The 24,899-nt window shown below is 40.0% G+C and overlaps 1 protein-coding gene across 9 annotated transcripts in view; it reads left to right on the forward strand.

Moving 5' to 3' along the window:
* The first annotated feature begins 316 nt into the window (after nt 1–316).
* Nucleotides 317–24,899, forward strand: part of CFAP43 (cilia and flagella associated protein 43) — a 103,111-nt gene continuing 78,528 nt past the window's right edge. For 7 of the 9 annotated variants that reach the window (XM_059900165.1, XM_059900169.1, XM_059900166.1 and 4 more), the window contains exons 1-6: nt 317–472; nt 1,861–2,114; nt 8,055–8,151; nt 13,377–13,544; nt 18,260–18,410; nt 24,105–24,264. In XM_059900165.1, the coding sequence (XP_059756148.1) occupies nt 408–472; nt 1,861–2,114; nt 8,055–8,151; nt 13,377–13,544; nt 18,260–18,410; nt 24,105–24,264 (895 nt within the window). In that variant the 5' untranslated portion in view covers nt 317–407. Of the gene's footprint in view, nt 473–1,860; nt 2,115–8,054; nt 8,152–13,376; nt 13,545–18,259; nt 18,411–24,104; nt 24,265–24,899 lie in introns of those variants that run through there. The other 2 variants (XM_059900171.1, XM_059900173.1) reach the window with 2 other exon arrangements.

Raw genomic sequence — 24,899 nt, forward strand, 5'->3', positions numbered from 1 at the left:
GCTGATTGGGGGGTTTGAATATTAAATGAAATAATATCTGACCGCGCTTGGAAAGACGTCTGGCACGGTCACCACTCAATATTAAAGTCTGCTACTGATATTTATTAATTTTGTAATTATATGCCCCGTAGTAGGCCACTCCAGCACCCACCTTGGGGCCAGCCCCTCGCTTCGTTCTACGCTCTCCCATTGGTCAAGGCCCGTCAGCGCTTCCACCAATCCGCTTGGCTCGAGAGGGAGCAGCTGAAAGGACAGAGCCAATGGGCGCAGGGGTTGCGGTCTCCCGGATACGGTGTAAACAGTGGAGACCGCCCACCCAGCAGCCAGGGGCCTCGGTGTAACCGTTGCAGACACGGGCCTGGGTCCGGCGTTTGCTGCCCCCGGCCCGGCTGAGAGACACACGGCCCATGGCGGAAGACCGGGAGCGAGATGAAGCCCAGAACGTCGCCCTCGGCGCGTCCCTGTCCGTGAGGTGCGGCGTTCGCGGCCCCGCGACTGACTCGTCTAGTGGAAATTCTTCCCTCAGAACTGCATCCTCTCCCTATCCTCCGCTTCCTCCCATCCCTGTAGACCTGCTTTCACGCAAACTCGACGTCTTTTCCTTCAACCCGCAACGCCTTCCTGCAGGCTTCCTTTCTCTGTGACTTCTCTCCATTCCCCTCGTCCCCTTAGTCAATGACCACATTTCCAGCTCTTTCCACGCCCCCCACTCCGTTCCTCACTATTCTGTGACCCCAACCCTCGCTGGCTTACCCAGTACTGCTCTCCTCCACTCTCCATTTCTGCCTCCTCTTTTTGACTATTACCTTCAGTGATCCATTTTGCTTTCATATATATTCCCCACTCCCCACCCCCATCCCAATGACAGCCCTCCTCCCATCCTAGTGGTCTTTGGTGATTTTCCCCGAAGTTAGGGCCATCAATCCCTTCCTTCTATCTCCTATCCACCGACTCTGGATTTGTTTGCACTTATACTGGCCTTTGAAAAGCATAAAGCGCTGCCCAGGTGTAAGTTAGTATTGCTCTCCTTCCACATTCTAGAGTGTTACCTGCACTATGTTCACACAGCAACCTCCACCAGTCCTGGCTGTACTCTCCATTCCCATGAAGTTTCTCTCCAAACCAGTGTCTTTCTCTTGCCCTCTCCACCATCTTTAAGCATATCTTTACTATTTAAATAGAAGTATACTCTCCCCCTCTTCTCAGTCTCTCTCTCCTTGGTCTAGCTTACACTCACCAAACACTCCTTACTTAAAAATATGTTACTTTTGTGTTCTAATCTTTTCATTCATGTTGACTTATTCCTTTTACTTTCTGCATTTATCTCTACATTTTAGATCTAAAATATGGCTACACATGCTCCATCTTTGTAAAGAAGCAATTTCCCTACTGGGCTCACAACCATAAAGCAGGCAGTCCTATTCAAAGTTGTTTTTTTAACGTTTATTTTAAAAATCAAAACTAGTTTTAAAGGTGAGGACCAGGATGCAACCTGTTTTCAATTAGGATCAAGCTCTTTTCTCTCCCTGTTGTTTTTACTTTTTCTTTTCCAAGTATACAAGACCCCAGAAATCCTCCTGAGATTTTTTCAAGTTTGAACAGAGGTTGTGCTTCACTGGAAAAGCTCTTTGAAGAAGGTTCTTGAGACCTGTGGAACCTTAGGTGGCATTTAAGTTTCTGTAGTGCCTGGGCTTAAACTGGTCTCACAGCAACCTTGTGTGTTTGGGCAAAAACGGGGTGAAAAGAGAATAGATATGTTTCAAAAATTTTGATGATCTTTTGTTTTCTTTGTTTAAAAAAGAAAGAAAGAAAAAGTATTTGAAATGTATTTTATTGATGTTGATGTGTCTTTTCCCAAAGATGGGTGCAAGGATTCCCCAGGCAGAATGTTCATTTTGTCAACGACAGCACCATTTGCTACCCTTGTGGGAATTTCGTAATATTTATTAATATTGAAACCAAGAAAAAGACTGTACTCCAGTGTATGAATGGAATTGTGGGTGTCGTGGCAACTAACATTCCTTATGAGGTTGTGGCTTTTTCTGACCGGCGGCTGAGACCCCTCATCTACATATACAACTTTCCTGGATTAACCAGAAGGACCAAATTAAAAGGTATCTTACAAGACCCTTCCTCTGCCATGACTGAAGGATTTTGTTTTAAGGTGTGACCAGATCTAGCTCTTATAAATGAAGTTGGTTTTTTTTTGAAGGATTGTTTTTTCAGTTTTGGTGGGTTTTTTATTTGTTTTGTTTTTTGGTAATACACATTTATAAGGAAGGAATCAGGCTGATCACTTAGAATTTAATTAAGTAGGCTAGAACCTTGCTACTTAATATGTGGTCTGCTTACAATTAGCATTGCGTTGCCTAGGATGCTTATTATAAATGCAGAAACTCTGCTCTCATCCAGGACCTACTGAATTGTATGTAATCTGTGTTTTAACCAGATTCCCTAGGTGATTCATACGCACGTTAAACTTGAGAAGCACTGGGCTAGAACACTCTATTAGAGCACTAAATGTTGTTCGTAAACCTTTTTCAGAACAGTATTTTCTTTCCTTATGATTTATGGAAAATCTAACCGAATGGATGTTGTATAACTTCTAAAGATAAGTCTCTGAGCCTCAATTTCCTTATCCATGAAATGGGGATAATGGTATCTACTGTTAAGGCTGTGGTGATAATAAATGAGATTATGTGTAACATATGTAATTATATAATACATTTCATATATATATATATGAAATGTATATATATGTATATATATAATATATATGTCATATATACAATGTCAATCAATGTTTCCTACCATTTAAATTATTATTGACTCATTCATAGATACAGCTGACCCAGGCTGGGCTGTTGCACATATATTAGGGCCTCCATGTAACGATTCCCTCATTTAACACATCTTGGACAGAAAGCTTAGGAAGGCTTGAGGCTGGTTTCAGTTCTGTAGCTTATGATAAAAGAAGTGTTTGGATCATGCCAAGGATATTCACTGTAATTTAACATTTTATTTGTGGGGAAATTTGTCTGTGTTCTTAACAGACTAAAACAACATTTAAAACATAACCCATTCATACATTGGGCACCGTCTACAGGCATATCTTGTTCTATTGTGCTTTGCTTTATTATGCTTCATAGATACTGCGTTTTTTTACAGATTGAAAGTTTGTGGCAACCCTGCATTGAACAAGTCTACTGACACCATTTTTACAATAGTATTTGCTCACTTCTTGTCGCTGTGTCACATTTTGGTAATTATTGCAGTTTTTCAAACTTTCCCCATTATTATTATATTTGTTTTGGTGATCAGCGATCTGTGATGTTACTATTGTATTTGTTTTGGGGTGCCACAAACTACACCCAAATAAGATGGCAAACTTAATCTCTAAATTTTGTATATGTTCTGACTGTTCCACCAAACAGCCATTCCCTGTCTCTCTGCCTCTCCTCAGGCCTCCCTGTTCCTTGAGACACAACAGTATTGAAATTAGGCCCATTAATAACCCTACAATAGCCTCTAAGTGTTCAAGTGAAAGGAAGAGTCGCACATATCTCTCTTGAAATCAAAAGCTAAAAATAATTAAGCTTAGTGAAGAAGGCATGTCAGAAGCCCAGATAGACCGGAAGCTAGGCCTCTTGCACCAAATCGTTAGCCAAGTGGTGAATGCAAAGGAAAAGTTCTTGAAGGAAATTCAGAGTGCTACTCCAGTGAACACACAAATGGTAAGAAAGCAAAACAGTCTCATTGCTGATATGGAGAAAGTTTTAGTGGTCTTGATAGCAGATCAAACAGCCACAATATTCCCTTAAGCCAAAACCTAATCCAGAGCAAGGCCCTAACTCGCTTTAATTCTGTGAAGGCTGAGAGAGGTGAGAAAGCTGCAGAAGAAAAGTTTGAAGCTACCAGAGGTTGGTTCATGAGGTTTAAGGAAAGAAGTCATCTCCATAACATAAAAGTGTAAGGTGAAGCAGCAAGTGCTGATGTAGAAGCTGCAGCAAGTTATCTAGAAGATCTAGCTAAGATAATTAATAAAGGTGGCTACACTAAGCAACAAATTTTCAATGTAGATGAAACAGCCTTATATTGGAAGAAGATACCTTCTAGGACTTTTATAGCTAGAGAAGAGAAGTCAATGCCTAGTTTCAAAACTTCGAAAGACAGGCTGACTCTCTTGTTAGGGGCTAATGCAGCTTGTGACTTGAAGTTGAAGTCAATGCCCATTTACTATTCTGAAAATCCTAGGGCCTTTAAGAACTGTGGTAAATCTACTCTGCCTGTACTCTACAAATCCTGGATGACAGCATATCTGTTTACAACATGGCTTACTGAATATTTTAAGCTCACTATTGAGACCTACTGCTTAGAAAAGAAGATTCCTTTCAAAATATTACTGCTTATTGACAATGCACCTGGTCACCCAAGAGCTCTGGTGGAGATGTACAATGAGATTAATGTTGTTTTCATGGCTTGCTAATGCAACATCCCTTCTGCACCCCATGGATCAAGGAGTAATTTCAACTTTCAAGTCTTATTATTCAAGAAATACATTTTGTAAGACTGCCATTGATACTGACTCTTCTGATGGATCTGGGCAAAGTAAATTGAATACCTTATGGAAAGGGTTTACCGTTCTAGATGCCATTAAGAACATTCGTGATTCATTGAAAGAGGTTAAAATATCAATATTAACAGGAGTTTGGAAGAAGTTGATTCCAACCCTGATGGATGACTGAAGGGTTCAAGACTTTAGTGGAGGAAGTAATTGCAGATATGGTGGAAATAGCAAGAGAACTAGAATGAGAAGTGGAGCCTGAAGATGTGACTGAATTGCTGCAATCTCATTGTAAAACTTGAAGAGATGAGGAGTTTATTCTTACGGATGAGCAAAGAAAGTGGCTTCTTGAGTTGGAATCTATTCCTGGTGAAGATGCTATGAGGTTGTTGAAATGACAAGAAAAGGTTTAGAATATTACATAAACTTAGTTGATAAAACAGTGGCAGAGTTTGAGAAGATTGACTTTAATTTTGAAAGAAGTTCTACCCTGAGTAAAATGCTATCAAACAGCATTGTGTGCTACAAGGAAATCGTTCATGAAAGGAAGAGTCAGTTGATGTGCAAACTTCATTGTTGTCTTATTTTAATCAATAGCCACAGCCACCCCAACCTTCAGCAATCACCACCCTCATCAGGCAGCAGCCATCAACATGGCGGCAAGTCCCTCCACCAGCAAAAAGATTATGACTCACTAAAGGCTGAGATGATGCTTAGCATCTTTTGGTAACAAAATATTTTTAAATTAAGGAAATTATTTTTTTTAGACATAATGATATTGCACACTTAATAGACTACAGTATAGTGTAAATATGACTTTTATATGCACTGGGAAACGAAAAAAATTTGTTGCTCGCTTTATTGCAATATTACTGTGGTGGTTTGAAACCAAACCCATATCTCCAAAGTATGCCTGTACAGGGACCGTAACTACCCTTCATCTTTAAAATTTCCGCAGGGACTTCCCTGACGGTCCAGTGGTTAAGACTCCATGCTTCCAATGCAAGGGGTGCAGGTTCAATCCCTGGTCGGGGAACAAAGATCCCACATGCCACACGGCACAGCCAATAGATAAATAAATAAATAAATAAATAAATAAATAAATTAATTAAAAAAAATTTCCACAGCTTTACAGAAATGGAGACACAGATGTAGAGAACAAACTTATGGATACCAAGGCGGGGGTGGGGGTGGGATGAACTGGAGTTTGGGATTGACATGTATACACTACTATGTATAAAATAGATAACTAATGAGAACCTACTGTATAGCACAGGGAGCTCAGTGCACTGTGGTGACCTAAATGGGAAGGAAATCTGAAAAAGGGGACGTATGTCTACATATAACTGATTCACTTTGCTGTACAGCAGAAACTAACACAACATTGTAAAGCAATTATACTCCAATAAAAATTTTTTTAAATTAAAAATAAAAAAATAAAATTAAAAATAATTTCCCCAGCTTTATTATTTGGCTGTAGCCCTGTACAAGCAATTGAAAGTTAATTCAAACCAATAGCCAACATTAGTATTGAATAATGAAACTATAAAGGCATTTATAATAAAATTAGGACTAAGTCATCAAGGATGCCTGTTGTTACCACTAATATTAAAACCAACGTGTAGTTTCTAGCCAATGCAACAAAATATGAAACTGAAAAATTATACCTATGGGAAAGGAGTTAATGCATAATAGTGTACTAGGACTAATAAAATAATGCTCAGTAAGATGCTGGTTTCAAAATAAATATCCATACAGTTAGAAGATTTAAACACTTAGGAATACTCCAAAGAAGGAATGTGACTGACCTTAATGAAGACAACTACAAAAATCACTGATATAAAATATTTAAACATAGGCATATCCCTGCATGGAGAGTCCAGTTATTATAAAAATATTTCTGATATCTTCACAGAGTATAATTCATAGGTTTATCATATGTTTTAGAGAGCCAAGAGTACTTAAATGAAATGACTATTCTTCCAGAACAAAAAGTAGAGAATGGGAATAATTTGAAAGAGATTGATGCCAAGGCAGAGGGCCCTCTTAGCATTATGGTGCTATAGTCATGTAGAGTGTTGTATTGGTGCAGGGATCACTCCATCAATGGAAGAGTTGAAGGCTAAGGACAGACTCTAGAATATATACAGCTAAGTATATGATGAAGATGCTCCCCTACACATACACACACAGTAGATGATATGGATTATTCAACAATGGTATTAAAACTATGAGAACAAAAGTATCAAGTTAGGTACTCATGTCATACTGTACATCAAAACATATATCAAACAAAAATAAGAGTTCATTATAAACAACAAACCCATTGAAAAGTAGAAAAAATGTGGTAGAAAACTGAAATAATTTGAGGATGGGAAAGAACTTTTCACACGAAGGATAAAATTTTAAATAGACATGTTTTTGATTACATACAAATTTAAATCTTATGAACATCAAAAATACATGAAAAATTAACAGGCAAATAATAAACTGAGGGAAATATTTGGAACAAGGATGACCAAACATTTTCAGAGCATTTATGAAACAATAAGAAAAAAGACAGATATTCATTAGAACAATGGAATTTGCCCAAACCACAAGACTACCAACGACCAAAAACATAAAAACTCTTCCATCTCAATATTCACTTTAAAAAGTGTCTTTTAAACCAAGATGAGGTTTTTCTCCTTATCAAGGTCACGATTTTTTTGAAGCTCATAATTGCTAGGCAGAGTGCAGTGAAATTGATAGCATTCTTTTTTGTTGAAGGTGGGGGTAAAAATTGATACAAAGACATGAATGTAAAGACAGACATAGGAGAAGGCAAAGCTTGCATCTATGGAACCACACTGAAGAAGAGCAGATAAAGGAGGGGAAACCAGAGGCTCGTATGCAAGGAGTCAGAAGCCGACACTTCCCTGTTTTAGCATCCTCATGATGCACATTTTAAACACGTTGTTGCTAAGGCTTTTAATGTCACGTTTCATTTCTTCAACTGTAGGTACAAATGAGAATAGACCTTTTATAATTGTTCCAAGAACTGGAAGATACTAAGCTAAGAGCCAGATATGGCCTAAGAGTCAGAGATATGGAAGTAAGGTAGAATTACTACAACTCCCCAGGGTTTTTCAAGTTGTTTGAATAATTTTTCTAATTACCATGTTTCATATATTTATGGAATATTTTATGGTTCTTGGGCCGTTTCAAGCCAAATGGGGACATACATGGTGCAGTATGCTCAGTTTTGTACTGAAGACTAGAGAGAGTGACCTTGTGGTCTTAATTCACTCTAGAATCTTTTAAACATGGATCTGAACTTAGCTCATAGCTTTCTGTTAATAGTGTTAGAAATCAACCAAAACATCTCTTATTCCAGGAGCCAAATGCTTTTGAATTATGTAAAAATTATTAGATAAGGGAAATTAAACTATAAGACTATAGTTAATCTGAACATAATGATTAAATCCTTGTAATGGATTTTGTATTTTAGGCAATGTTCTTCTGGACTACACTTTACTTTCGTTCAGTTACTGTGGCACCTACCTGGCTAGTTACTCCTCCCTCCCAGAATTTGAACTGGCCCTCTGGTAAGTTGCAGCCTCCTGCAGAATTCCTTTCATTGGGTCACATTTTAATCTTGTCCTTCTGGATTGTATCAAAGGACATATACATGAAAAATCCAGAACAAGGAAAAATGGAAGAAATAAAAGTCCTAATCATAAGGTTTAATATAGTCACTACTTTCAGGCAGAAAATTGACAGCATAAAAGCTAAAAGAGATTAATTACCATCTTTCTCTTTTTGTTAACCTGTTATATTTCCTTTGTCAGGTAAAGAACACATGGATAAGTACATAAAGTTTCATCTTTTCTTAAAACAAATGGTACCTTCGAATTATTTTCATATTTTCCACTAATGTTGAAATTAAGATGGTCTCTATATTAGAGCTCAGTTTGAGTAATTGTTTTTAGGGACGTTGGAACAATTATATGTTCAGAGAATGGAACATTATATCCCATTTTCCAGCTGTAGAGGAAATACTTGTGAATAAGACACATGCCTGGTCTTTGCTGGGTCCCTTCATGTGGCCACCTTCAAAGATGCACTCACTCTTCCATCCATAATATAAACTGCTTCAGGGGGGAATTTGTCTTATTAAGGGGAAATACAGAATGTTCCATGAATGATTGAGGACACTCCTTACATACCAGCATTTCTCAGGAAAAAATGTAATAATCTAGATTCCGAAAACAACATTTAGTTTATGCAGAGTTACTTTTTTTAAAAACAGCTTTACTGAGGTATGACTGGCGTATAATATACTGCTTATATATATATATATATATATATACATACACACACACACAACTTGATAACTTTTGACTTACCCATAAAACCATCACCATAATGAGGATAATGAATATATCCATCATCTCCAAAAGTTTCCCTTTGCTCTTCAGACCCTTCCTTACTGGCTCTTGCCACACATTCCTGTACACCATCGTTGCCCTGCCCCTCGCCCCCAGGGAACCACTGATGTGTTTACTCACACTCTGGATTACTTTGCATTCTCTAGAATTGCACATACATTATATACTCTTTTTTTTTTTGGTCTGGCTTCTTCCATGCAGCACAATTAGTTTGAAATTCTCTCATGTACTGTGTGTTTCAATAGTTTATTCCTTTCTATTTCATGGTATGGATGTACCACAGTTTGTTTACCCACTCACCTGTTGATGGTTGTATTGGTTTGCTAGGGCTGCCATTAACAAAGTACCACAAACTGAGTGGCTTAAACATAGAAATTTATTGTCTCACAGTTCTGGAGGCCAGAAGTCTGAGATCAAGTTGTCAGCAGGGTTGGCTCCTGCTGAGGACTGTGAGGGACAGTCTGTTCCAGATTGTGAATAACTGTCTTCGTGCTCACATGGTGTTCTCCTTGTATGTGTATCTGTCTCTTAATTTCCCCTTTTTATAAGGATACTAGTCATATTGGAGTAGGGCCACCCTAAATGGCTTCATTTAATTCAGTAAAGACCCTCCTTCCAAATAAGGTAACATTCTGAGATGCTGAGGGTGAGGACATCAACCCTTGAATTGTGGGGGACGCAGTTCAACCATAGCAATACTTAAAGGATGAGTAGGAATCAGCTTTGTGAAGAGGAAAAGGAAGAGGATTCTAAGCAGAGGACAGGCATGTGCAAAGGCCATGAGGTCAGAAAATATGGCGAGTTTGCAGATTTAATTAAGAGATCATAATGATGAGAACAAGAGATCAGCCATGAGAGGCAAGCCCAGAGGGTCAGTCTGAGGCCAGCTCATGAGCAGCCTTGTAAATATGTGACCACGTAGTTTACCATCCAAATCAGGACACTTGTGAGAGTGAAAGGGGTATGTTATCAATAATTAATACAGAAGGATACTCACCCTATGTATAAGCCATGCTAGTAGGCACGTCCTTTATCCTAGAGACATTGGGAGACTATTACGGATTTTAACCAGGGATGTGACATGATTAGATCTGCATGTAAGGAGACTCCTTCTAGTCACATCATGGAAGGATATTGGAGGGAAGGAAGCCATGAACATCAATTAGGAGGCTGTGGTGGTCCAGATGAGAGATGGCTGTGGCATGGATTGGGGTGGTGAGTATAGGGACAGAGAGAAGTGGAGATGTTTGGGAGGTGTTTAGGAGGCAGCACCATGAGGCTTGGTGACCGACTGAATGTTGGGCATGGTGCTGAGGGAGAGGGACAGTTGAGGGTTTTACCCAGAGTTGTGACTTGGGAAACTTGAGGACGTTGTGGTGCTTTTCAGAAAGATATAGAGAGCATGGGCGGAGGGAGGTTGGACGAGGCAGTGGGGAAGATGAGTTGGGACAGCTGAGTGTGCCTGAGATAAAGAAATGGGGATGTCTAGTTGGCAGTTGATATATCAGTTAGGATTTAGGTTCAGTTGCTGTCACAGAAACCCAAACCACCCTAAAGAAGTGGCTTAAACAAGACTGAAGTTTCTTTCCCTCCCATGCAACAGTCCGGGTATGAGCAGCCCATGGCTGGTCTGGTGGCTCCCCAGTGTCTGGGACCTCTCTGCTCTATTCTGTTGTTCTCCCACTCCTAGCGTGTTGCCCTCTTCTCTAGTCTGAAGTGGGGCACCAGCCATGTATTCTGGGGAGCCATGTGGAAAGGAAAAGCATAAGGGGAAGGGCACAAACATTTGTTGGAATGCCTAGCCTGGGAGCTGCACACACCACTGCCACTTCGATCCCACTGGCCAGCTTAGTCACAAGTCAAATCAAGCTACAAGGGAAGCTGGGAAATATGGTCCTCACTGTGGGTGACATGTGCCTGGCTAAAAACCAGGGGTTCTGTTACTCAGAGGAAGAAATGGAGAACAGATGTTGAGAGACACAATTTGTCACTGTCCTAGATAGCCAGACCTAGAGCACAGGAGAGAGGGCTGGAGATTAACATTTGGGAGTTGTTAAATCAGATTAGTAATCAAAGTGCAAAAAGTGGATTAGAGCACCTACAGAGGAACCTCAGACAGAACCTAGAGGAAGACCAATAAAAGGGACTGAAAGAGGCAGAGGAATCTCATAGGACACGCAGAAGGAGCAGTCATGGAGCAAGGAGGGACAGAGGCATGGAGGTTCCAGAATATGCCTCAGCCTGGATTCCAAAGAAAGCAGAGCCTGAGGCAGAAGCTCACCAGCGACTTCTTTAGGAGGGAGTAAAGTTCCAGGTGGGAGGCAAGCTGGAAAAGGGGGCAGGGAAGGGGAAGAGCCAGTGTGAATGCGCATTACTTTACTGGGCACCACTTGGCTGCTCTGTCCTGCGGGTGGTCTTCTGAGAGGCCGTAATGGACTACTGTGAACATGGACAGTCCCTGGGCAGTGATGCAGGGGGCTGGGGAAGGGAGAGGAAGATATGGGAACTTACCCACCTACTCCTGTTACCCTATCGATCAAAGTTTCCCTGCCCAGGATATTAACTCCACCACACTTTCAGATTTATTGCAACCTGGGATGGCCCTGGGCGTGTGGAGCAGGCATGAGGTGTGCCTGTGAAGTTAGTTGAAGCCTACACTGCTGGACAGCCATCGAGTCAGCTAGGCAGAACAAGTGGTCCAGGTCCCAGAAACAGTGCGAGGCTGACAGGTATGGGGTGTCCCATAAGAGCTGTGTGACAGAGAGTCCAAGAGTCATCCCAGAAGGTAGTTGTGGTGAGCGGAGTCCAATCCTGCAGAAGTGAAGTTAGACAAGGACTGAGAAGTGCCTGCTGGGTTTGAGATGAAGGTGGATGTCAGTGGATCTTGGAGACACAGAGCTATGTTGATGGAATGGTGGTGATGGGATGCAGATTTCCTGGAATGAGGAGTGGGAGTGAGAAAGAGGAGGCTGTGAGTTTAGAACAACTCACTCACTCGGGAAGTCTGGCTCGAAGGGAGGGAGAGAGACGTGGAAGGGTGAGACTGAGGGAGGGCTTTTTTTTTTTCTTAAGATAGTACAGATGAGCGCTTAACTTAAGTGCTGAATGGGAGGAGTCAGGAGAGAGGGAGAGTCTGAAGATGCAGATGAGAAGGAATAATGGATAAACTAACATTCCTAAGAAGTCAGGACCTGTAGGGTCCAGAGCACAGGTGGTGAAATTGGCCCTAGGCAGGAGGAAGTATATGCCTTCATTGTAACAGAAGAGGAGAGGGAAAGAATGATACACATCCTGGCGAGTCATTACACTCGATAGCAGAAATTTGGAGGAATTCTCAGCTGATGGCCTCTGTTTTCTTTGTGGAAATCAAAGCCATTTACTGAGAGTAAGAAGGAGGTGGAGGAGTTTGAGGCTTCAGGAAAATGGAGAGTATTAAAAAAACCAGCACTTTAGAGAACAGGAGAGAAAACCAACCAGAGAAACATAGTAGGATTGGCGGTGGTACAGAGGGTCCCTGGGGGTGGTAACCACGAATTTATAATGTCACTGACACACATAGTCCTGTGATCTTTCTTCTTTTCTCTCAACTGCCCAGGCTTTCAGTCGTATCCATCCAGGGTTGATGGGTTTTCCCAGGCATCTGAGGCAGAAAGTCAAAAAATCCAGGGAACCGGTGATACCAGCAAGAGAATGGTTGATATTGATGGATGGGACCTTTGTGAAGGGGATGGAAAGAGGTGGAAGCAGCAGGGAGCTGATAGACAAGGCGAGCTCCACACCTATTAGTTCCAATTTGCAAATCACAACCCTGAATGGAGTTCTGGCTCCATTCAGGAGCCAGACAGCTCACATTAATTTTTTTTCTGTATATGTCATCTAGCAAAGGAACTTGCTCATGATGGGCATTCAAGATATTCTCTCAAATAGGTAAATGATTTAGTCTGTTTTAAGGTACTAGTACTGTGATTTTAAAAACTCAGTGAACGATCTACTGGCATCAGTGTGTACAGTGCGTCTCGATCTATGAGGAGTACTCATGTGTGCTAAGAGATTTAGGTACCTACACTTACTTTTCAGCAAATGTGATGATATATTCCATTTCCTACATTTGAACGGGTCAAATCCAAATTTGATAAGGAGGATAAAACAGCCTTAGTAGCATATTGAACAGTAATATTTTAAAATAGTTATTTTGCTTTCCTAGGAGGGCACACTATAATGATAAGCATAATTATTTATAAATTTGATATTAAGATCATAGATTAATAAATTATATCATAAATTCTCAACTTATGTAAATTGTTTTCAAATAATTAGATAAATGTTCTCAAGATATGAAATTCAAATGAATTATTTTTCACCAAACTCAATTTTCCTCTCAGGAACTGGGAATCGGGTGTCATTTTGTGCAAGAAATCACAACCCGGTATAGATGTGAGCCAGATGACCTTTAACCCCATGAACTGGCACCAGCTGTGCTTGTCAAGTCCAAGTGCAGTGACTGTGTGGACAATCGAAAGAAGTAACCAGGAGCATTATCTCAAAGCAAAGTAAGAGACTTCATTACAACACAACAAAGTGGGGATTTTTGTTTGCATTCATGTAACGTGATTGGATCAGTTTGGTGAATTAAGTGGCTTTATACATGCATCCTTTTTTTTTGTTTGTTTGTTTTCTAAATGTTTTTAAATTAAGTTTTATTGGAGTATAGTTGATTTAAAATGTTGCGTTAGTTTCTGCTGTACAGCAAAGTGAATCAGTTATACATATACATATATCCACTCTTTTTTAGATTCTATTCCCATATAGGTCATTACAGAGTATCGAGTAGAGTTCCCTGAGCTATACAGAAGGTTCTTTTTTTTTTCCTTCCTTATTTATTTATTTATTTATTTATTTTAAGCAGGTTCTTATTAGTTATCTGTTTTATACATATTAGTGTATATATGTCAATCCCAATCTCGCAATTCATCCCACCACCATCACCCCACCCCCCTGCTTTCCCCCTTTGGTGTCCATACGTTTGTTCTCTGCATCTGTGTCTTTATTTCTGCCTTGCAAATGGGTTCATCTGTATATACGTGCATCTTAACTTAAAACGTTCTTTCTACATATATCAATATAATTTCCTTGGAGTGGTTGTTTGCATTTTGAAAGGATTCTCTGTGCTTTGATTTCCCACTGAGTTTGTTTTAAATATCAAGCTTTTCCCACATGGTTTAATTTTCCAAAATTGTATTTGCTCTTACTATTTCAAAACATGCCTATTGTGTGTATGTGTGTGTATATATATATATATATTTTTTTTTTTAAAGGTCATGTTTTCACTTTTTGCTCCTATTACTTTGATGCCCAATTGAAATCTCAAAAATAAGAAATTTTTAGATATGGGAAGTGTGTAGTTTATACCTTCAGCCACATTATCTGTAAATAAAAGGGTAGTTGCATGTAGTGAAGTCATGGAATTGCCTGTTTAAATAGAACTGGGTCAAAGAGAAGTTCTATGACCAATGTCCTGGTGATAGCTGATAATAATGGTACCTTTGTTGAAAAGAATTCAAAGACTCAAGGTGCCCCTGAGCTGACCATTCTCATCATACTCCCCAAAGTCAAAGAGTAAGGAAATGTTGGACATACACATCCTTGAAATTGCAGTTTTTGAAAAACTGCCTTCTTAAAGAGCAATGTAAAGCTAGTAAATGAAGTTTTCGAATGGAGAACCCTAAGAGAGGCACTTCTTTCTCCTCAGTATTCTTTATGTCTCAATTTCATTTTTACAAGAACCCATTGAATAGCCAAATCTGTCTCAAGGCAGAGTTGACAACACTGTACCTTTTTATAAAGTGGGTAATGTCTCTATCAGATCCTTGCCACGGCAGGCAAGTAATTTATCACATCTTTCTCTCCTTTTGCTTCCCTTGAATATTCTTCTTTAGTTCTGAATGTTGAGTTGTGATTTTTCTATAAGCAGATAAAGTGGGAGGCAAAGTGAGTGGATTGTCCTGGATCAGAAAACAAGTAGGATTTGAAAATACTTAGTTAAGTCTTACATTTGAGTAGTAAGTACTTTTTGTGTGATCATTTTTCAAAATTATTCATCATTCATAAAACATAACCAAAGACATTTTGAGTTTAATACATAAAGCCATGAATTCTCTAAACTCACTTTTATAGCCATGTTGTGGTTTAAAAGTAAATATTTGGGAAATCTGAAAATAAATTCTTGATACTAGAGGTTGTAAAGGTAGCTGAATACAACCTACATTTATGTTTTTTTTGGTCCATGTGTGTTGCCAATATTTAAAATTTGAGAATTTTCTCATAAATATACAGATTATGATTTTCTCTTGAAATTTTGGAACCAAAGTTCTCACAAGTCAGCAAACCCTCTTGGTTGGAACTGAGTGGTGCCTGCCAGCTTTAGGGGGTGTATATAGAGAAAAAAACTCAGATTTTCTTTCTCTATGTAGGCAAAAGCCTAGTTCTTCCCTACTGTGTTTTTCTTCTCCATGAGTCTCCTTTATTACAGTGAACACTTCAATTCTGACATTTGTGGAGGAGGTTTTTCCCTGCACCAAGCAAATCTCCTCAATACCAGCTGGGTGTCTTACCATTCAACTCAATTCTGATGCTATCTACCCAGAGACAGAATCAGATTCCATAGGCTAAGGGTTCAGTCCTACAAGACTGTCCTCCCCTTTCCACTTCAGATGCTAGCTGCAGCCCAGGTTGTTACCTGTACTTCTGACTAAGTGGCTATAGATTAGAGGTTTCAATGACCCCCTCCTTGGGTTCCATTAATTTGCAAGAGCAGCTCACAGAACGCAGGGCAACACTTACTTACATTTACTAGTTTATTAAAGGATATGATAAAGGATACAAATGAGCAGCTAAATGATGAGATACATAGGGCGAGGTCTTGGAGGGTCTTGAATGAAGGAATTTCTGTCCCATGGAATTGGGCTGCATCACCCTCCCAAGTGTATGTGTTCACCAACCTGGAAGCTCTCCAGACTCCCTACCATTGTGATTTTATGGAGGCTTCCTCATGTTGCATGATCAATTATTTGCTCCATTTCCAGCTCCTCTGCTCTCTCTGGAGGATGGGAGTTGGGGCTGAAACTTCCAAGCTTCTAGTCATGGCTTGGTCTTTCTGGTGACCAGCACCCATTCAGGAGCCATCCAGGAGCCCACCTAGAATCGCCTCAGTAGTACAAAAGATGCTCCTAATGCTCTTATCACTTGGGAACTTACAAGGATTTCAGGAACTCTGTGCCAGGAAACTAGCAAGAGACCTATATACATATTTTCCACTGTCTCACAGGAGGGAAAACACTTTCCCATCTGCCATAATCCTACCTGGCCACACATCACCTGCTTAACCCCTGTCAGTGTTCAAATTTACAATTCCTGCTTTACATATTAACTTTAAAATTTTTTGAAAAATACCAATATACTTAATTTATGACTGTGTATTACTTGTACTTTTATGATATATATATATATATATATTTTTAAACATGTTTATTGGAGTATAATTGCCCCACAGTGGTGTGTTAGTTTCTGCTTTATAACAAAGTGAATCAGTTATACATATACATATGTTCCCATATCTCTTCCCTCTTGCGTCTCCCTCCCTCCCATCCTCCTTATCCCACCCCTCTAGGTGGTCACAAAGCACCGAGCTGATCTCCCTGTGCTATGCGGCTGCTTCCCACTAGCTGTCTATTTTACATTTGATAGTGTATATATGTCCATGCCGCTCTCTCACCCTGTCACATCTTACCCCTCCCGCTCCCCATATCCTCAAGTCCATTCTCTAGTAGGTCTGTGTCTTTATTCCCATCTTGCCACTAGGTTTTTCATGACCTTTTTTTTCCCTTAGATTCCATATATATGTGTTAGCATACTGTATTTGCTTTTCTTTTTCTGACTTACTTCACTCTGTATGACAGACTCTAACTCCATCCACCTCACTACAAATACCTCCATTTCGTTTCTTTATATGGCTGAGTAATATTCCATTGTATATATGTGCCACATCTTCTTTATCCATTCATCCGATGATGGACACTGAGGTTGCTGCCATGTCCTGGCTATTGTAAATAGAGCTGCAATGAACATTTTGGTACATGACTCTTTTTGAATTATGGTTTTCTCAGAGTATATGCCCAGTAGTGGGATTGCTGGGTTGTATGGTAGTTCTATTTTTAGTTTTTTAAGGAATCTCCATACTGTTCTCCATAGTGGCTGTATCAATTTACATTCCCACCAACAGTGCAAGAGAGTTCCCTTTTCTCCACACCGTCTCCAGCATTTATTGTTTCTAGATTTTTTGATAATGGCCATTCTGACCGGTGTGAGATGATATCTCATTGTAGTTTTGATTTGCATTTCTCTAATGATTAATGATGTTGAGCATTCTTTCATGTGTCTGTTGGCCATCTGTATATCGTCTTTGGAGAAATGTCTATTTAGGTCTTCTGCCCATTTTTGGATTGGGTTGTTTGTTTTTTTGTTATTGAGCTGCATGAGCTGCTTATAAATCTTGGAGATTAATCCTTTGTCAGTTGCTTCATTTGCAAATATTTTCTCCCATTCTGAGGGTTGTCTTTTGGTCTTGTTTATGGTTTCCTTTGCTGTGCAAAAGCTTTTAAGTTTCATTAGGTCCCATTTGTTTATTTGTGTTCTTATTTCCATTTCTCTAGGAGTTGGGTCAAAAAGGATCTTGCTGTGATTTACGTCATAGAGTGTTCTGCCTATGTTTTCCTCTAAGAGTTTGATAGTGTCCGGTCTTACATTTAGGTCTTTAATCCATTTTGAGTTTATTTTTGTATATGGTGTTAGGGAGTGTTCTAATTTCATACTTCTACATGTACCTGTCCAGTTTTCCCAGCACCACTTATTGAAGAGGCTGTCTTTTCTCTACTGTATATGCTTGCCTCCTTTATCAAAGATAAGGTGACCATATGTGCATGGGTTTATCTCTGGGCTTTCTATCCTGTTCCATTGATCTATGTTTCTGTTTTTGTGCCAGTATGAAACTGTCTTGATTACTGTAGTTTTGTAATATAGTCTGAAGTCAGGGAGCCTGATTCCTCCAGCTCCATTTTTTTAAATCTAGTATTTGGTTTCATCTGGTTTTTGCTAGGTTTTTTTTAATGAGTTGTAACACCTCCCATTTTGCTTACCACTGATATGCAGCAGTTCCATCAATGATTTGTTTCTCTTAATCTGATTATTCTGATGTCTCTTTTTTCCACAGGTCAGTAAAACTGCCTATGGAAGATGGGTCATTTTGTAATGAAACAGATGTAGTTTTTCCCCAATCATTGCCCAAAGATCCTATCTATGGACCTGTGCTCCCCGTGTCAGCCATTGCCGGACTAGTGGGTGAAGAGGCCGAAACCTTCAGGGTAATGACCTGGCCCCTCTCCGTGTTTGCCTATTTGCGTTCATGACCATCCCATGAGACGTGCAGGATAGAGAGGCTCTTCCTGGTTTTTATTTCAGGCTAGCCCTGGAGGCCACGAGAGATGAAGGCTCTGGAGTTTTGAGTTTGGGTGACTAGGAAGATGATGGCCTTGCTAACTGAAACAGGCGGCCCAGATGTGATTTCAGTTTTGGACATACTGACTTCGGAGTGCTGGGAAGCATCCAGGTGGAGATGCCAGGTGGAAGCAGGCAACTTGGACCTAGTGTCAGGGAGGAGAAGGCAGGGCCGGAGACACAGTGTGTGGTCAGAGTCATTCCCCCAGAGAGGACAGTGGGAGCGTGGCGGGGGGCAGGGGATAGGGGGTGAGGAAAAGGAGAGAGAGGGTGTCAGGGAAGAGAGCTGGAGAGGAAGGAGTCAGCCAAGAGACAGGAGGAAGAAGAGGAGCCTCAGGAGGTACAGGCACAGAAGCAGGAGCAAATCCAGGAGAAAATGAGGCCATGGAAAGCGGTGGAAGAAAGCTTCATAAGGGAGTTTGCCAAGTTACTCATTTTTTTTCATTCAACAGATACTTATCAAGCTCCTTGTAGGTAGCAGGCACAGTTTTAGGCAATAGGGTCGTATGGCGACCAGCCAGGCATAACCCTGCTTCTCGGAGCTTCCATTCTACCAGGGAGACAGAGCGGCAACGCCACCAACACCAGAAGTAAAGAGATACAGCAAATCGTTGCAAAACGTGACAGTTATTACAACAGGATAAATGAGAGGTGGGCGTGGGCTGAGGGAGAGATTAACATGCTGCTCAAGGAAGGCCTCTGGGGAGATGACTCTGAAGGACAAGGAGGCGTTCCTCCGACTGTAAGCAGGGTAAAGAGTGTTCAGGCAGAGGGAACTGCGCCTGCAAAGGCCCTGGGGGAAGAAAAGAACTCAGTATGTTTGAGGAGCTGAGAAAAGAGCCCTGTGGCTGGAGCAGAGTAAGTGAGGGGGAATGAGGTGCCGTGATGGTCGAGAGCGAGGCAGGGAGCAGAGAGTGACACATGCAGGGCCTTTGGGATGAAGGTAAGGAGCTGGATTCCGCTGAGCCTCTGGAACCCGGGTTATGTGAATGCTTGTGTGAAAGCTCCAAGCCCAGGAGAACAGAAGTAGAGTTTCCCCAATGTTTCTGAACACTGCAGAGAATTAAGCTATAGATGTTTAAAATAGTTCCATGTGATAAGTAGTTTATCAAAAAAATCTCTGGCCAGCAAGGGAAAAGGTTGTATGCTCTTAGTATTTCCTCTAAAGGATGACAATTACTCACTTTTTTTAAATTACAGAAAATAACTAATTCCTTTTAATAGTACAGGTCTTACCCTTGGAAATGCAACCACACTCAGCCACAGTGGGGCAGCAAAGTAAAAACAAACACATCAGCCATCAAGGTTTACAACTTGAAACAATGTTTCTATGCTTAGCTTTTGATGCCAAAGAACCCACATTTTCAACCATCTCAAACGTGTGTGTGTGTGTGTGTATGAGTGTGTATGTGCAGCAAATTTCTGTGGGAGCCTCCATCATTCACCCTTTGTGCCAACTTGATGGATCCTACATAAAATTCAAGTAATTGTTCTTGTTATTTGAAAAATGCTATGAAATGCCTCCTTTAAATAATTAAATGTGAAGTTACCATTTTTAAAAAGTGCTCATAATAAACAGACATCTTTATTTCCTAGGACTTTTGTAACTCAGTGTATTTTAACCTTTTTCTGAAAACAGAAATTTAATATTAAAGTATGACATCTCTAAATCATACAGGGAATATTATTAAAGCCATTTACTTTACATTTAAATTAGAAATCAACTTTCCCAGTATTTACTTCTTTCATCTTATAGACAAATAAGGTGAGAAAAATTGGTAAAACATTGAGTAATGTCTATACAATGAGTGAAAGCATAACTAAACTTAGATCTCAAATGTCTTGATTCTGTTTCTTCCTTTGAATGAAATTTCTTGTGATCCAGTACCAATGGCAAAGAAACCAGTAATGACTTGACCTATTTAAGGGTCTTAAAAATTGACAAATGTGGATTTTTATAAAATTACAAATATTAAGTACTCCCCTTATTTCTCTTATAGCTAACACTAAAAAGGCACATGATAGGACTTTAAATAGGCCCGCATCACGTTACACAACTTATTTGGGGCATTAGAAATGGTATCCAGTAGTAGCATGGGGAAAATCAAAGGCAGATGTTATCTGGGCAGAAACTGGATCCAAGATAGTGAATTTAATCTCAAGGGTCCAGTTTTCTTTTTCCATCTACTTTTTTTTTTTTTTTAAAGCAGAAGTTGCTAAATAGAAATTCCTTTTAAAACTCAAGTATTCTGACATACATTCAGATGCTTACAATTTCTAAAGCAATATTAAGTTGGGCTTGAGTTTTTTATATTTGATCCTCAAGTGATCAAAATGTTTGATTCCAGAGGACTGAACAAGGAGGTGGTGTTACCAACAAATACTTTTAAACACTATAGGCACCTTTTCTTTTAAAATTCTCAGTTTCCAGGATTGAAAATTATTGCACATCTGCTTGCACCACATAATATTACATTCATTTTTAAATGGCACAGAACATATTTACTGATGAAAGAAAAGTAATAGGAAGACAAGCCCAGGTTTATCTTAAAGTAAGAAAAGCCACACACAATACTAGTTTAGTATACCAAGGCAAGAAAATTCCAAGTTTTAATCCTCACCTTCTATGGCATACATACAGATTCACTGGTATTGTGAGAACCAGATATATGTGGTTTTTTAAAGATTTTTGAGCCCATTGCCATACGAGGTAAGAGTCTGTCTTTTTGTGATTTATAGTCTAAGGTCATCAAGACAACCCAGGCAACTTTTAAATAATGATGATTAAATAATGGTAGTCAGGGCTTCCCTAGTGGCACAGTGGTTGAGAATCTGCCTGCTAATGCAGGGGACACGGGTTCGAGCCCTGGTCTGGGAAGATCCCACATGCCACGGAGCAGCTGGGCCCGTGAGCCACAACTACTGAGCCTGCGCGTCTGGAGCCTGTGCCCCGCGACGGGAGGGGCCGCGATAGTGAAAGGCCCGCGCACCGCGATGAAGAGCGGTCCCCGCACCGCGATGAAGAGTGGCCCCCACTTGCCTCAACTAGAGAAAGCCCTCGCATGAACCAAAGACCCAACACAGCCAAAAATAAAATAAAATAGATAAATAAAAAAAAAAATAATAATAATAATGGTAGTCAGTGAGTAACTCTTTTCCCTCTGAGTCAAATCTCAGTTTAGACACCACAAAAATGTCATTAATCAGCAACAGTTTAATCCTTTTGAGTGGTTTTGTCCCCTTTTTTTTCCTGCCCACTGGGTGGCGAAATTGTTACTCAAGTATTTATTTTCTAACAATCCAAGGCTATGAGGGCATGAAATAGGCCAATCATACAATTAAAGACAATGTATCCTTTAAAAAAATTATCCTGTGGAGTGCTCCTATGTATGATTTCTGCCTTAGTCATATTTCCAGGTTCATCCCAAATGATAGTTCTCTCTCTGTCCACTTCCTTCACTCCACCAAGAAGAACAAATTGCTTTCTCATAGATTCTCTTTAATATTTAAACACTCTTCTCCTATAGCCTACTATGTTTTCTGATTCTGATGTTTGTTGATACTACTTCTTCCCTCGATAGGTGATTATCCTATTGAGAAGAGGGTTCTCTTAGCAGTTGGCACAATACCTGCTATATAATCAACACCCAATAAATGTTTGTGGAAATATCAATTATGCAACAAATTTATATCAGTTGGGAATCCAGCAGAGTAGTTACTTTGGCAGTGCTACACCTGCTTTACCTTGAATCTGTAAACCTTTCCTAAATTAAAGAGCAGTATATATTATTCAAATAACTGAGTATTTATTACAACGGTGGCTTGCATTATCGAAGAGTTTTGAATGAAAAAATGGCTGTTTATATAGGTTTACAGTTATTCCCCAACTATGAAACCTATTCCACCTTCCCCTGCTTTATTTTTCTCCCACAGCACTTTCAACACATAACATTCCATATATTTAACTTCTTAACTTATTTTTACTCTGTTTTCCCTCACCAGGATGTAAGCCCCATGAGGGCAGGGGTGTGTGTGTGTGTGTGTGTGTATTTTGTTCACTGCTACATCCCTGTAATTAGAACAGTGCCTGTTATGTAGCATAAGTATTTGTTAGATGAATGAATAAAGGAATGAAATACATATGGAGCTCTCAAGGAATTTAAGAATTCTGTTAATTTGGCCATTAGCTTATTAAAAATGTTTTCTGTCCCAAATAAGGATGTACCACTTTTATAATTAGAAACAAATAAAAATATTATTAAAAAATGTTTTCTGTTCCTATGGCTGTAAGGATGCCTAAAGAAAGCAAAGACGTTATGTTGTAGCTAATGCAATTCTAAATAATAGTATAGCATTAAAAAAAAACTAATATAGTACTAAATGTTATATTACAAGCAAATACATCTGTAAATAAATAAATAAAAGTAAGGTAGTATGTTTGACTTGTTTAAATAGAAAGGAAAGAAAGCCATGTTTTATGTTATGTTATGGTATGGTGTGTTATGATATGCCATGTTATGGTACCCTGAATTCAGGATCTTAATCAGTGCTGTGGAGGGCACATGCCCAGAATAGCTGCCATGGCTATTTTGACCTCTGGAAAGGAAAGCAGATGGTCCAGGACTTACAAGGAGGCCTGCTCTGTGTGGACAGAAAGGAGGAGTGACCTCTCCCCTGCTGGACACAGTGTTTAAGGCTGCAGGGGGCATAACACTGAGATACTATCATCTAAGGAACAGATCAGCAAACTGTCACCTGCTTTTACATGGCTTCAAGCTAAGACTGTTTTTTACATTTTTAAGTGATTTTAAAAAAAAAGGGATATGTGACAGAGACCTATGTGGTCTGCAAAGCCTATTCTCTACCTGGTCCTTTACAGGAAAAATTTGCCTTAGACCCTTGGTCCATATTATTTTTAGTTCCCAAAACTAACATTTCTTCTAGGTACGTCCCAAAGATTTTGTGCATTTCTCTCTGAGTTTTCCATGGAATCAAAGTCAAGTAGGATGTTTCATGAACTAGAGAGGCTACCAGAGGCAGACAAAGTGTCCTCTTATTCCCCGTGAGAGTTAACCAAGCAGAGGATCGAGGCCAACCTCTGCATAGCCACTCAAGGAAAATCACATTCATGTCCCCCTGCAGAACCAGGAGGGGAAAGGTTGACCAAAATCTTCCTCAAATGGTGTGATTTTAGCTAAACAATGACTTTAGACAATGACTCTTAGATCCAAGATATCAAAAAGTCCACCAAGAAACAGTGTAGACGTTATTACTCAAGAATTTTGTGGGACTTCCCTGGTGGTGCAGTGGTTAAGAATCCTCCTGCCAATGCAGGGGACACGGGTTCAAGCCCTGGCCCGGGAAGATCCCACATGCCGCAGAGCAACTAAGCCCGGGCGCCACAACTACTGAGCCAGCGCGCGTAGAGCCCGTGCTCCATAACCAGAGAAGCCACGGCATATTCGTCTGTTTTGTCTTGGAAATTGTTTTTGCTGAGTATTTCTCTGGCTCTTAAGCTATGACTGTTGTCTTAACACAAGGTTTTAAATCTTTCCTTGAAGCCTAAAGATGATCTATATGCTTTGCTTCACCCGACTATGCACTGCTGGACTCCAACAAGTGACCTATATGTTGGCTGTGAAGAGGGTCATCTTTTAATGATTAGTGGAGAAAACTTGAAGGTAACTGTGCTTAATAAGATAGAAGACGGACCACCAAGGGGTAAGAAACTGCTTTGCTTTATCTTCCCAGAAGTGTAGCCATTGGTGATGGTTTTGTACTTGACAGTGGATGTTGTGTTCCCTATTTTTCTCTTTCTAGAGACATCTTTGATTCCTCCTTCTTTATCCTCTAGTTTATTACCGAGCCCTCTGTATGTTTCTTGTAGCTAACATGTTTATTGAGTGCTCTATGCTCTAGGCTTTCTGCTATCACTCTATATGTATATTTCACATAATCCTTAAAACAAATTTGTAAGGAAATACATTTTTATCTTCATAATATAGATGAGGAAATGGAGGCATTAAGAGGTTAAGAAACATGCCCAAATTCACATAACTAGTAAATTATGGAGCTGACACCTGAACCCAGACAATGACTTCGGAGTCCAAGTTCTTAACTACTATGCTATATCCTTTCCCATACATATGCCTGTGTGTTTAATCAGCTAATATGCCTTCCACAGTGACCCTTTCTCCACAAGACCTTCTTTTAAGACCAACTGCCGTCTTGAAAATTACTTTTTGTTGCTTGGTTAGAACTTCTGAGAGAATCTGACCTATTCTCCTTGGATCTGGTGTCCATTCCTGGTCCCATCAGCTGTGGCCAGAGTTGGGCCTGAGTCAGAGAAGCCAATG

Source organism: Balaenoptera ricei, chromosome 16 (genome assembly GCF_028023285.1).
Source record: "Balaenoptera ricei isolate mBalRic1 chromosome 16, mBalRic1.hap2, whole genome shotgun sequence".
NCBI classification, from domain to species: domain Eukaryota; kingdom Metazoa; phylum Chordata; class Mammalia; order Artiodactyla; family Balaenopteridae; genus Balaenoptera; species Balaenoptera ricei.